This window comes from Plecotus auritus, assembly GCF_963455305.1.
Source record: "Plecotus auritus genome assembly, chromosome: 7".
In the NCBI taxonomy this organism is placed as follows: domain Eukaryota; kingdom Metazoa; phylum Chordata; class Mammalia; order Chiroptera; family Vespertilionidae; genus Plecotus; species Plecotus auritus.
The window spans coordinates 55,384,780-55,398,133 of NC_137774.1; the positions used below are offsets into that span (position 1 = coordinate 55,384,780).

General features: G+C 58.5%; 1 protein-coding gene across 16 annotated transcripts in view; it reads left to right on the top strand.

Moving 5' to 3' along the window:
* PEMT (phosphatidylethanolamine N-methyltransferase) overlaps nt 1-12,707 on the top strand; it is a 60,722-nt gene extending 48,015 nt beyond the window's left edge. For 15 of the 16 annotated variants that reach the window (XM_080678482.1, XM_080678493.1, XM_080678487.1 and 12 more), the window contains 5 exons: nt 2,473-2,588; nt 9,017-9,162; nt 10,690-10,801; nt 11,822-11,896; nt 12,258-12,707. In XM_080678482.1, coding sequence (XP_080534608.1) covers nt 2,473-2,588; nt 9,017-9,162; nt 10,690-10,801; nt 11,822-11,896; nt 12,258-12,315 — 507 coding nt within the window. In that variant the 3' untranslated portion in view covers nt 12,316-12,707. The remainder of the gene's footprint in view (nt 1-2,472; nt 2,589-9,016; nt 9,163-10,689; nt 10,802-11,821; nt 11,897-12,257) is intronic. The other variant, XM_080678492.1, reaches the window with a different exon arrangement.
* The last annotated feature ends 647 nt before the right edge of the window (nt 12,708-13,354 follow it).

Sequence of the window (13,354 nt, forward strand, 5' to 3'; positions counted from 1 at the left end):
ACTCCGCTCCATGTGTTATCCTGGTGGACTCTGGGTCCCTGAAGGCAGACCTGGCAGTGTACTCATTGTGAAGCCTAGGTAGACTAGAGGTGGGAGGGGTGGAGAATGGTGGCAGTGGCATGGAGTTTCTATGCAGGCTGATGGGAATGTTCTTAGCCACAGTGCCTAGCACACACCAGCAGGCCTGGAGGAAGACGGGCTGAGTTGGGTGGAACAAACTGGCCCATCAAAATAAAAAGAAAAGGCAAAGACTCCCACAGAATGGGAGGGAATATTTGTGAGCGATACGTGGATCTGATAAAGATCTACTATCTGTTTCAGTAACTTGTACAGCTCAAGAACAAAAAGACAATCAACCCAATTTTAAAAACAGGCAAAGGACCTGAATAGACTTTTCTTCAAAGATTTATAAATGGCCAATAGGTGTATGAAAAGATGTTCAATGTCATCTTAGCAGGGAAATGCAAAGCAAAGCCACCGTGATTGCCACTTTATACCCACTAGAATGGTTCCAATTAAAAATGGAAATAACAAGTGTTGGCAAGGACATGGGGAAATTGGAATGCTTACACACTGCTGATGAGAGTGTAAAATGGTGCGTCCGATGTAGGAATCGGCTTGGCAGTTCTGCAATAAGTTAGAAATAGATTTACCATGTCACCAGCAATCCACTCTGAGATGTGCACCCAAGAGAAATTAAAACACATCCGCACAAAACGTTGCACCTGGGTGTTGATGGCAGCACTACTGTTTCAGCCGGAAGGAGGACACACCCAATGCCAAGCCGGGTGGGTCACGACCAGAAGGCAGTATTTAACACGATGGAGTAGGACTCCATCATCAAAAGGAATGGTGTGCTGACACATGCTGCAGTGTGGATGAACCTAAACCAAAATGGCTCGTAAAAGAAACCAGAGTTGAAAGTTACATCTTGTGTGATTCTGTTTAAATGAAACTTCCAGAATAGGCAGAAGGAGAAGAGAGGCGGGAGGTGCAGGGTGACTGCTAACGGCCTGAGTGTCTATGTGGGCTGATGGAACTGTCTGAAACTAGACCGTAGTGATGCTTGCACAACTAAACACCACTTTGAAATGTTATTTCAAAAAAATTTTAAAAGCCGTAATATGAAGTCTGTGGTCCGGGACCCCGTGGTCCACGTGCAGGGCCGGGGCTGGGGCGGAGCAGAGGCTGGTCCGCAGGGGAACTGGGCAGCAGTGTCAACAGCAGAGGCATGCTGAGGGGAAGCCAGGAGCCCCTCACCCACTTCTTCCTGGAAACTGCAGCCTGCAGGCCCCTTTGCACTTGCTACTCCTCAGGAAGTCTGAGAACAGGCCTGGGAGCCGCCTCTGGGGCCAAATCACTGTGGGCCTGGAGCTGCCAGTCACTCTCCCCACTGATTAGTTGCCCAGAAGGGTAGGTCCATATGGGCAGCCCAGCCCGGAGCAGGCAGCAGGCAGAATCGTTGCTGAGGCCACAGTGGAGAGCGAGCCCGGGGTCTGGTCCTCCTGCAGCATCCAAGGAACCAGGAGCCCTGGCGGCCTTCAAGACTCTCCGTGTGTGACCATGTTCACAGAAGCTCCAGGCGATTGTCCCCCCTGCCCCCCAACCCATAATCAGAGTGCGGCCTTGTCTCCCTGTCCTCTCTCAGCCAGTCCTCCTGCAGTTCCCGCTGGCATTGCCTGCCACTCCCTGCTCGAGCCCAGTGTGCTTCTGGGCGTGGCGGTGCTGGATGCGGGTGCAGGGGCCTGGCAACTATGGAGGCAGCATGGCGTCTGTAGAGCTGCCCGCTCCCTCTGTTTCCCTGCTTGCTGTTGAAGGTTGACCCTGATGTGATTGGTTTAAAAAATAAAATGGTGGCTCAGTGGTTAGAGTGCCAGTCACGCACCAAAGGGTCTTGGGTTCAATTCCTTGTCAAGGGCATGTACTTGGGTTGCAGGTTCGATCCCCAGCTACATTCGGGCAAGTTTGGGAGGTAACAATGGATGTGTCTCTCTCACATCGATGTTTCTCTTTCTCCTCCTTCTCCCATTCCTTCCACTCTCTCTAAAACAAAATCAATGGGAAAAATATCCTTGGTTGAGGATTAACCAAAAAAAAATGAAAGCTTGAAAGTCTGTGCTTGGAGGTGCTGGGGAAGCAGGGGTGAGGGTTTGGGTCGCCCCTTCTCAGCCCTGCGGGGGCTGGGCCTGCTTCCTTTGGGGGACCCTCATCTGTTCTCAGCAGCTCCCGCCTCACCGACGCAGCGTCGGGAGCTGGGCCTGGAGGAGGCCTGCTCGGCCGCTGGGCTGCCAGGTCCCTCTGCTTCTTGAGGAGCCTGGCGTGTTGGTGGCAGAGGCTGCTTCCAGCAGACTGTGTGGTCCCCCAGACAGGACTAAGGACGTGCGGGCATCCCTGGCCCGGAGCAGAAGCTGCTGCCTCCTCCCGCACCCGGGTCCCTCCCAGCACCTCTCACGCTTCTCTTTCCCCATTCAGGTTGCGAGATGGGAACAGAGAACCCGGAAGCTGAGCGGAGCCCTGGGCTCTCCCTATGTGGCCTGCTATGTGCTGGGCGGGGTCATCCTGGTCCTGAACGCCCTGCGCTCGATCTGGTAAGCCCCACAGGGCCTGTGGGTGCAGGGGCCACCGCTGCGGGCGGGGGGGGGGGGGGTTGGGGGGGGATGTGTCTGAGTGCATAGGGACGCTGCTCTCACACACCCAGCAGCCACCCCCAATCTGGGCCATTGGACTCCTGTCAGCTGGGGGGTCCTTGTGACCTTCCCAGGACTCAGGCTCGCACCCCTGGCCTCTGTGCACACAGAGCCGCTGTAGGAACTGGATGTGTTACCTCCGGCGTGAAGAGGCCAGGGCGGGTGAACTTGTTCTACGTGATGAGGCGCCGCCCGGGATGTGGGAGTGGACACTGCTGCCAGATGCACGGCGGGCGCCTGGGGGGGCAGGCCGTGGAGGGCCAGCGTGGGAGCAAGGGATCAGCTGTGGCCACGGCCAGCAGGCCTGTCCTTGAGCCTGGTCCTCACTTCCTGGGTTCGCGAGTGGAACGTGTATCAGAGCATCCATCCCGTGGTGCACCTACCCTCAGTCGCAGAGCAGTGACAGCTCAGCAAAGCTGGGGAAAATAAACTAAGAGCACTTGGAAAAGTATTAAAAATAGAACTTGCCTCCTTTTTAAGGCCAAATAAGATTCCACTGTGTGTGGAGCCACGTGCTGTTTGCCTGTCCGCCTGTGTGGGCACTGGGCTGCTGCCACCTTCCTGCTGATTGAGTCCTGCTGCTGTGAGCAAGGGGGGGGGGGGCTGCTGTGAAGGGGGGCGCCCTCACCTCCGCACCCGCAGTTCCTGTTGTTGCTGTGGAAATGGGTCTGCAAGTATGGGGCGGGGGACCAGGGCAGGCAGCTCCCATGCTGTGGGCTGTAAGCACCATTCAGGAGGAGTGGGGATGTGGGGGTTGGGAAGCAGCCCTGCACCCCTCTGTGTGCAGGGGCTTGGGAACACGTGCCTGTGCCTAGGCTGGCTGGCTCTTGGGGGTCTGAGAGCAGTCACTGCCTCACGAGGGCTGGGCTGACGTGCTTGCGGGAGGTGGTCACCAGGGAGCCAGCTGGCGGAGGGCACTGTTCCCTGCAGGAGTGAGCGTGCCCAGAGCATGGGCTGTGGGGCTGTCCTTGTGGCTAAGCCCTGAGCCTCCCTCCGTCTGCCTGCCACTCCCCGATGCCCGCGGGGACATTGGACTTCTCTCTCTGACCTGCAGACGCTCTGAGAGCGGCCCCCTCCCCCACGTATTCTCCCTTTCAATGTACTTGGGTCAGCTGAGGGGAACTTCATGGCGTCTGAACCGCCCGGGCCCTGCCCACGTCTGCCCACTCTCTCGGGGATTGCACAGGGCTGGCTCCGGCCTGAGCCAGGGGAGCTTAGGCCTTGGGCCTGCGTGGAAGGAGCTCTGGGCCGAGGGCACAGGAGGCCTGGGTGGGCTCAGTCAGCCCGCAGGCGGGGGCCCTTGGGAGTTTGCCATGCGAGAGGCCTGGGTCAGTGGGGTCTGGAGGGTGCGTTGGCAGCGGGAAGGGAGGTGCTGTAGAGGGAGGCTGGAGCCGGCCAGGACTCAGCAGGCAGTACCCCTCTTTCTGCCTCCACCCTGGTTCCGGGATCTCAGGGGCGCAGAGCGCAGACAGCCCGAAGTCACATTGGTGATCAAAGCTCAATTTCAGTTTTAAGAATGGAACCCGAGACAAATGAATGAGACTGCACGCGCCCCCTGGAGGACATTCTAGAGGAAAGCGCCGCCCGTGTGAGTCCATGTCCTGCGGCCGGCGCCCAGCCTGGCCCTTTGCTCATTCTTGTGCCGTGTCGGAGGAGCCGGTGGCCCGGGCCTCGAGGGCCTGGCCCAGCTTCTCGCTGCGAAGCCGAGTGAGCCTGGGACACTGGGTGGCGGCTGTGCCCATGTGCTGAGGGAGGGGCAGAGGGCTCCGGACCCACTGGCCATGGATGGAGCGGCGCGCAGGTGGTCCGAGGCCCTGGGCCACGTCTGGGGCAGCGCTGCGGCTGCTTTGGGACCACCTGCCCCCTCACGGCGGCCGGACCTGCCCTTGGTCAGGCACCTCCATCTACTGCCAGCGGTGGCTTTCCCCCAGGTCGGCTGCTTCAGTGCAGTGCCCGAGAGGCCCCCTCGCCGGCCCGCTGCCCGCACTGGCAGGAAGTGTGCCCGCTGCCCGCACTGGCAGGAGTACTCGCTGCCTGCACTGGCAGGAAGTGTGCCCGCTGCCTGGTGGTGCAGATGAGCTCTGGTAGAGGGGCAGGAGCAGGAGCAGGCTGTGCCCTGGGCCCGGATCTGGTCCACGCTGGACTGTAGCTGGCCTCCCACTCTCCCCTGCCACGCAGGAGGCTTCCCCACTGGCCTGACTGGGTTTTTTTCTGGAATGTTCTCTCCACCCATCCCTCCCCCTGGCAAATTTCTTCTGTCACATCTCAGCTAAGCCTCACTGTGGCCTCTGGACCCTGTCTGGTGCCAGTCCTGCACCAGCGTGGCATCCATCCCACTGTGTCACCTTGGCTCACCCACTGTCCACAGCCCCGTGCTCACCAGCATGTGCGCAGCTGCCTGGCAGCAGCTTTGCATGGGGACATGGGAGGGGTTGCTCGTCATACAGAGGCAAGCACTGAGGCCCAGGGTGCCCACCTCTGTCTGGAACCCCATCCTGCCGTGTGCCAGGAGCCCTCAGCCCTGTATCAGGTGGCTGTGGGTGCCCCGAGAACTCGAGGCTGATGGCTGTGCTGGGCTGCTGACCCAGCAGGCCTCATTGCCCTAGATTGGCAGCCTTGGAGTCAGCCCAGGCAGGGAGGAGTAGGTGCCAGTGGGGGCTGGCGGCAGAGGAGTGAGGGGGGTTAACCCTGGCCCTTGAGATCTTGGAGGTGAATGTTGCCTCTCTCTTTCTCTCTCTTGCTCTCACTCTTTCTGTGGCGCGGTCCTTCATGCAGGGCTAGCCAAGGATCCAGGGGTGGGTAGATGAGCCAGCCCTGAGTCGGGCAGTCAGCCTTGCCCACACCCTCTCCATGCCCCCACTCCACATGTGCAGACAGGAGAGGCAGGGAGGTTGCTGAGGCTAGTGCACAAGCTGCCTGCTCCATGGCCTCAGCTGCTGTCTGCAGGGGAGAAGGTGTGCTTGGCTGCAGGTTTACCAGAAAGCCAAGTGAGGGCACAGAGGGGCGGGGCAGGCGTGGTGACCTGGTACAACATGGGTGTGTGTGACCCTGAGCAGTCGCAGAGTATCAACCTGTCACTGTGGGGTGACCCTGAGCCCTGACAGCTGGAGCTGAACGAGAGCAGTGGTGGGCAGAGATCTGGGGGTGTGGGCAGCGTGACCAGTGGCCAGGTGTGCCCTGACATGTGTGCCTCTGTTTGACAGGTCATCATGCAGGCTTCTGCGCATGGTGTCCTGTTTGCTGTTTGTTCACAGACCTTTCTCCGCTCTAGGGGGAGTGGGAGGAGAAGGTGAGGGTGTTGCTTGTCCTCCTGTCCAGGCAGGTCCCCTAAGCCCTCTGCCTGGAGTGTGCCAGGTGCCAGGAGATGCTCAGGGAAGGACAAGCAGCCTCTGCTCTGTAAGCTGAGAGTAGTTGGAGGGAAGAGTTCCAGGAAGGCAGTTTTTAGTTTAGCATAAGGATGACAGAACTGACAAGTGGGATGAATGAAAATGATGAGTTTGTTCTGCTTGCAAAAGCCTGGCAAACAGAGGGACTTTGTGATGGATGGATAGATGGATGGATGGATAGAGGATAGATGGGTGGATGGATGGATGGATGGATGGAGGATAGATGGATAGATGGATGGATGGACGCATGGATAGAGGATAGATGGATGGATAGATGAAGGATAGATGGATGGATGGGTGGATGGATGCATGGATAGAGGATAGATGGGTGGATGGATGGATGGATGGATGGAGGATAGATGGATGGATGGATAGAGGATAGATGGATGGATGGATGCATGGATAGAGGATAGATGGATGGATGGATGGAGGATAGATGGATGGATGGGTGGATGGATGCATGGATAGAGGATAGATGGATGGATGGATGGAGGATAGATGGATAGATGGATAGAGGATAGATGGATGGATGGATAGAGGATATGGATGGATAGATGGATGCATGGATAGATGGATGGATGGATGGAGGATAGATGGGTGGATGAATGGATGGATAGAGGATAGATGGATGTGGATGGATGCATGGATAGAGGATGGATGGATGGATGGATGGATGCATGGATGGATGGATGGAAAGAGGATAGATAAATGGATGGGTGGATGGATGGATGGATAGAGGATAGGTAGATGGATGGGTGGATGGGAGATAGATGGATGGATGGATGGATGGATGGATGCATGGATAGAGGATAGATGGGTGGGTGAATGGATGGATGGATAGAGAATAGATGGGTGGATGGATGGAGGATAGATGGATGGATGGATAGAGGATAGATGGATGGATGAATAGATGGAGGATAGATGGATGGATGGATGGATGGATGGATGGATAGAGGATAGATGGATGGATGGAGGATAGATGGATGGATGGATACATGGATAGAGAATAGATGGATAGATGGATGGATGGATGCATGGATAGAGGATAGATGGATGGATGGATAGATGGAGGATAGATGGATGGATGGATAGAGGATAGATGGATGTATGGATGGAGGATAGATGGATGGATGGATACATGGATAGAGGATAGATGGATAGATGGATGGATGCATGGATAGAGGATAGATGGATGGATGGATCGAGGATAGATGGATGGATAGAGGATAGATGGATGGATGGATGGATGGATGGAGGATAGATGGGTGGATGAATGGATGGATGAATGGATGGATAGAGGATAGATAGATGGATGTGGATGGATGCATGGATAGAGGATAGATGGATAGATGGATGGATGCATGGATAGAGGATGGATGGATGGATGGATGGATGGAGGATGGATGGAGGATAGATGGGTGGATGAATGGATGGATAGATAGATGGATGGATGCATGGATAGAGGATGGATGGATGGATGGATGGAGGATGGATGGAGGATAGATGGGTGGATGAATGGATGGATAGATAGATGGATGTGGATGGATGCATGGACAGAGGATGGATGGATGGATGGATGGATGGATGGATGGATGGATGGAAAGAGGATAGATAAATGGATGGGTGGATGGATGGATAGAGGATAGGTAGATGGATGAGTGGAAAGAGGATAGATGGATAGATGGATGGATGGATGGAGGATGGATGGATGGATGGATGGATAGAGGATAGGTAGATGGATGAGTGGAAAGAGGATAGATGGATAGATGGATGGATGGATGGAGGATGGATGGATGGATGGATGGAGGATGGATGAAGGATAGATGGGTGGATGAATGGTTGGATAGAGGATAGATGGTTGTGGATGGATGGATTGATGGATGGATAGAGGATAGATGGATGGATGGAGGATAGATGGGTGGATGGATGGATAGAGGATAGATGGATGGATGGATGGATGGAGGATAGATGGATGGATGGATGGATAGAGGATAGATGGATGGATGGATGCATGGATGGGTGGGTAGGTGGTGATAGAAGATACACAGATGGGTAGATGGGTGAGTGGATAGTGAACTGCCCTGCCAGGAGTACCTGGTACAAAGTGGGTGCAAGCAGCTGCCTCCTGTGAGGTGGAGGTCTTGTTTCTTGTGACTGAGGGGCAGCGGGAAGGAGATGTGTGTGGCACGTGCATGCTCTTGCTCCCACACATATCCTTTCTGTGGGAAGTGTCCCTCTCCCTGAGGAGGCAGACCCGGAGCCTTGCTTCTGTGCGTGACCATGAGCCCAGGCCCTTCCAGCTTCAGGAGCCAGTCGGAGAACCCGAGTCTCAGAATTCACTAGCACAGTCACCCCTTCTGCTCAGCCCACTTGCCTTTTGCAAGGCCTCCCACGGCTTGGCCCCGGAGGGAACCTGCTGGGGTGCTTCAGGTGTAGAAGGAAGGTGCACAGGGGCTGAGGCTGGGGCGCCAAGCCCATCAGGGGAGTGGATGCCCCACACACAGCCTGGGGCGCGCATCTTTAATTTCCTGGTACACTCTCCTCCACAGCACCGTTGCTAGCTGGACAAGATCAGTCTTCGGGCTGAATCTGGCCTGCTGAGACGCACAGAATCCAAAATAGTTTTCATTAATTGCCTGTTTTTAAATTTTTTTAAATGAGGATACTTCATATCCAGTCAGGATTTCTGACTCCCGGAAAACCAAAAACTCCCGCAGGTCTGGGCCCCACCCGCACTGCTTCCCTCAAGGCAGCCGGGAGATGGTGCTTCAGGATGGCCCCCCATCCCCCTGCCCCGTCCCCAGTGCCCGCACCCCACCAGCAGCACTGAGTCTGAGACCCTTGGACTGACTACTCTGGGGGCCACTTGGGGGACCGGGTGGGAAGGAGTGGCAGCCTCGTCTTCACGCAGTTACCCCTTATCTCCCTGCCCCATACCCTCAGGTTCACTCAGGCCATGCGGAACCAGCCCCGGATGGACAGCCTGGACACCCCCATGGCCTACCAGGCCGGCCTTGTGCTGCTGGGCGCCGGCAGCATCCTGGTGCTCTCCAGCTTCTCTGCCCTGGGCTTCACCGGGACCTTCCTGGGTAAGGCCCCATTCAGGGCCCAGGGGAGGAGCTGGGGCAGACACCTTCCCCCTCCAGGAGCTGGGCCCTCAGGTCTCGTCCAGCTGCGTGGCTGCCAGGCCAGGCAGGGTGTTGGCCTGCTGAGCTGGACCAGGAGCCGGGCTGGAGTGCGAAGGGCTCTGGGGACGGGACTCGGGGCAGGAAGGCCTCATGACGTCAGTGATTCCCAGGAAGGAAAGCCGCAGGGGAGGGCTGCCAGGGCAAGGGTGACCTTGGGGTCAGGGAAAGACGGAGAAGCAGCTGCTGCCCTCAGAGGGAGCCCTCCCAGCAAGCACGTGGCACCCAGAGGTGCCTGGCACCCTGATGGGCTGGGTCAGAGGTTCTTGGGCCCTCCCCTGCCCCAGCCCCTGGCCAGCTGGGACTAGGCCTGTGTCGTCCAGGGCCAGGTGGATCCGGTGTCCCTCGCTGTCTGGGCATCTCTGTGCGGTGCTTTGGCCTGGTCTCTGCAGGGTGCAGCAGGGCCCCAGCGCTCAGGGGCGTGTGTTCTCGGCCCACATGGAGTAGCCGTCCTTCTGCCTGTGGAAAGGCCTGTGGAAAGGCCTGGCTGGGACTGTGGCCAGGCAGTGCCTCCTGCCCAGGCAGGAGCTGTAGGGACTAGAAGAGGGTGTGCAGCAGGGAGCCCAGGGGAAGGGAGTCAGGATCCTGGTCTGGCAGGTGCGGGTGGGAAGGCAGGCAGGTGGCTCGTATGCGGGGGCCAGTGTGGCCAGGGCTAGAGGTTGGGCGGGGCCACATCTCTCCATCCACAAATGCCACACAGGCACTGAGCTTCACTCCCAGGGGGCAGGAGATGTGGGAGGGGCTGGGAAGGTCCTCTCTCAGAAATGAGAAGGTTGGACTGGTGGGGCCGAGACCCAGGGCCAGGGAGGAGGCGGCGACTGAGGTGTGGCCCCAGCAGGGCCAGGGCAAGGCCGCAGGGGGGCGGAGGGCACTGTGCTGGCTGGCTCATCCTCTAGACCATCCCTAGCCTCCGTGGTGCTGCGGGGAGTAGGCTCTGACAGAAAGCGGCTGGGGTGGCCCCTCTGATTCAGGGCCACATGGTGAGACTGGCTGGAGGGGCGTCAGGGTGGGAGGGGGACCCAGTGGCTGCGTGACCCCAGGAGGAACGGCCTGGAATTGCTTGGAAAGTGGGGCACGCACTCCCTGAGTCAGCCCCAGCACCCGATGCTGTGCCACTGCCTCAGGCCGCTTCCTGCTCCTGGAAAGAAAGGCCCCCAGCCCTCCCTGCCCACTCCTTTGTCCCCAGACAACGGGGGATCCACTCCTGCTGGTTCCTCCTGCCAGTTCCTCCCGGGGCTGTCCTGCTTCTGCCTTGATGAAAGGCCAAGGGATTCTGTGGGGAGGAGGCCATGGCTCCGGGGCGGTGCCCGTGCCCTCGGAGGGTCTCATGGCTGGCCTGAGCAGCCTCCCCGCCAGCCTGGGACTCCCGGCCCCTCTTAGTGATGGTCTGGTCAGGAGGTGACCCTTTGTCCTGCCCCACCTTTTCCACAGGTGATTACTTTGGGATCCTCAAGGAGGCCAGAGTGACCAAGTTCCCGTTTAACATCCTGGACAACCCCATGTACTGGGGCAGCACAGCCAACTACCTGGGCTGGGCCGTCATGTGAGTGGGTTCCTGCCGCCCTCCCTGCCGGCTGTCTCCACGGGAAGGCCAGGCACCAGGCAGATTTGTGTGCCTTGGGATTACTTACCTATGACACAAACAGCACCTAGAATAGGGCTGGCAAACTTCCCGAATCAGGTCGCAGAGTGAGGCTTGCGGACCCCAAGCCTGAGAGGGGGTCTGCCCGTAGAGAGCGCAGCCCTAAGACCATGAGGGAACAGTGACGGTGTCAGCATGGACGCTGACATTTGAATTTCATACACTATCCAGGTGTCACAAAATATTATTCTTTTGATTCTTTTTTTAACCACTTAACGATGTACAAGCCAGTCTTGCCCATGGACTACACCCTCCAGCCCCTTGCAGTGCGAGGCCACCCGGGCAGGCGGCAGGGCTTCCCGGGGCCCGGGACAGACCAGCAGTAGCCTCTGGCTCTGGGAGCTGGTCTGTGCATGTGCCCAGCACGCAGAACTCTTCCCCCAGGAGGGAGGCCCATGCCCAGGGGAGGGAGTGTGCCCCAGGACTCTGCCCCCTGCCTCAGCCAGCCAAGGTCAAGGCCAAAGCTGCGCAGGGACGCCCCCGGAGTAGTTCTTGTCTGTCCATTGTCTGTAGAAAGTGTCTGCTTTTATTTAACCATTGAAGACCGCTTGCCTTGTGCTCCCAGAGACACAAAGGGTGAAATGTCAGGATTGAGATGTTCCTTCCTATGCCCCACCCCATGAGCACTGGGCTTTGAGTGACAAGGAGCTAGGGGGCTTCTGGCTGTCCCCACGCACACCCCAGCTCTACTTCCAGACCAGACAGACCCGGCCCCTCTTGCCCGACTTGGACCCGAGCCAGCCTGGACGGCAGCACTCTGGCCAACGGGTCAGGACCTGGACGGCGGGTGCCCTGGTCCAAGGGAGAAAGCCAGACACTGGAAAGAGGCCATGGCTCCATACATTGGCTGCAGGACCCAGCCTGGCAGGGAGGGGCACCCAGTGCCAGGCTGCCCACTGACTGCCTGCATCTTGTCCACAGGCACGCCAGCCCTGCCGGCCTGCTGCTGACTGGGGTGGTGGCCCTCGTCTACGCGGCCGCCACCCTATACGAGGAGTGAGTAGGCGCCGCCAGGGTCTGTGGGACGGGCTACTGTCTGCCATCACTGTGAGGGACGAGGTGGCCTTGCCTCCCCTTCAGGGCCATTCCCATGGCCACTGTTCCCATGGCCACTGTTCCCATGCCCAGGACAGGCCAGGTTAGCTGGGCCACAGCTGGCACTGACACAGCAGCAGACAGGAAGCTCAGAGAAGTCACCGTAGGGGCTGAGGGCCCAGACAAGCAGTGACAGGCAGCCGCTGGCCCTCCTGGTCCCACAGGGGCACCTTCACTCTGTCCGTGCTCTAGGGGGGCAGGGCCGGGTGTCGGCAACAGCCCCAAGACCAGCTGACCAGAGGCTGTCCTCCTGCCCCTGCAGGCCCTTCACCGCTGAGATCTACCGGCAGAAAGCCTCCCAGTCCCGCAAGAGCCACTGACGGGCTGCCTGGCATCTTACCTCCCGCCGGCCTCCCTGGGGCCATGTCAAGGTGGCGAACGTGCCCACTGCTGCTCGTGCCTGCTGGCGTGGGCCCCTCCAGTGCCTTGGAAACCTCTGCCGTGGGACCTCAGACCTGCTACCATGTGGCCACTGAGCCCTCCCTACTGCCCACCATGTTTTAACTCCCCAATAAAGGCCCCTGACCCCAGCTCCCCCTCTTCTACTCCTTCCCTTCAGGGAGCCAGTCCAGCCTTGGGGTGGAGGTGTGATCAAACTGGCCAGCCGCCCGACCACCGCCCCTCCGCCACCCCATTCCCCTGTGAGCTGCCATCCAGGGGAAATGATCAGAGTAAAACATGCAGAAATAAAAAGTGCCAAGAAAGCATCGGTGGAAGTGGGAGCCCATGTCAGCCGTGATGGTTAGGGGCCAGGCCTAAGGTGTGTTGGAGTGGAGATGCGAATTGGAGGAAGGATGCTGTAAGCAGTGGGTGTGGCGAGTGCCAGGGCCCTGAGATGAGGAAAAGCTCAGGTGCCCGAAGCATCAGGCTCCAAGGACCAGCTAGTGAGGGCCTCAGCTCAGACCCCTGGCCCCTCAGGGTCAGGCCAGGGGTTGGCTGGGCTGTGATGCTGGGTTTCTCTGTACCCCAGGCTGCCAGACCCAGTCGGACCAGCTGGCCCTAGAGACAGATCACCCTCGTGGGATGATCTGAAGGTTATCAGGAAAGTTCAAATGTGTGGCCACCTCCCCCACCTGCCGGGCACCTGATCCCTCTCGCTGGAGGACTGCCTGCAACCCATGGCCCAGCAGTGACTGTCTCTGGATGGAAATGCGCATGCACCTGGAGGGTGGCAGGTAGCAGGCCAGGGGAAGGCACTGGCCAATTTCTGTCAGGGCTAACTTCTCTGAATGTGCAGGCAATGCTGGAGGGTGCGCCTGCTCTGGCCTGCCCTGCACGGGCTGTGTCTGGTGAGGCCCACACAGGCTAGGGCAGCCTTGGGCAAACTACGGCCCACGGGCCAGATCTGGCTGTTCTATC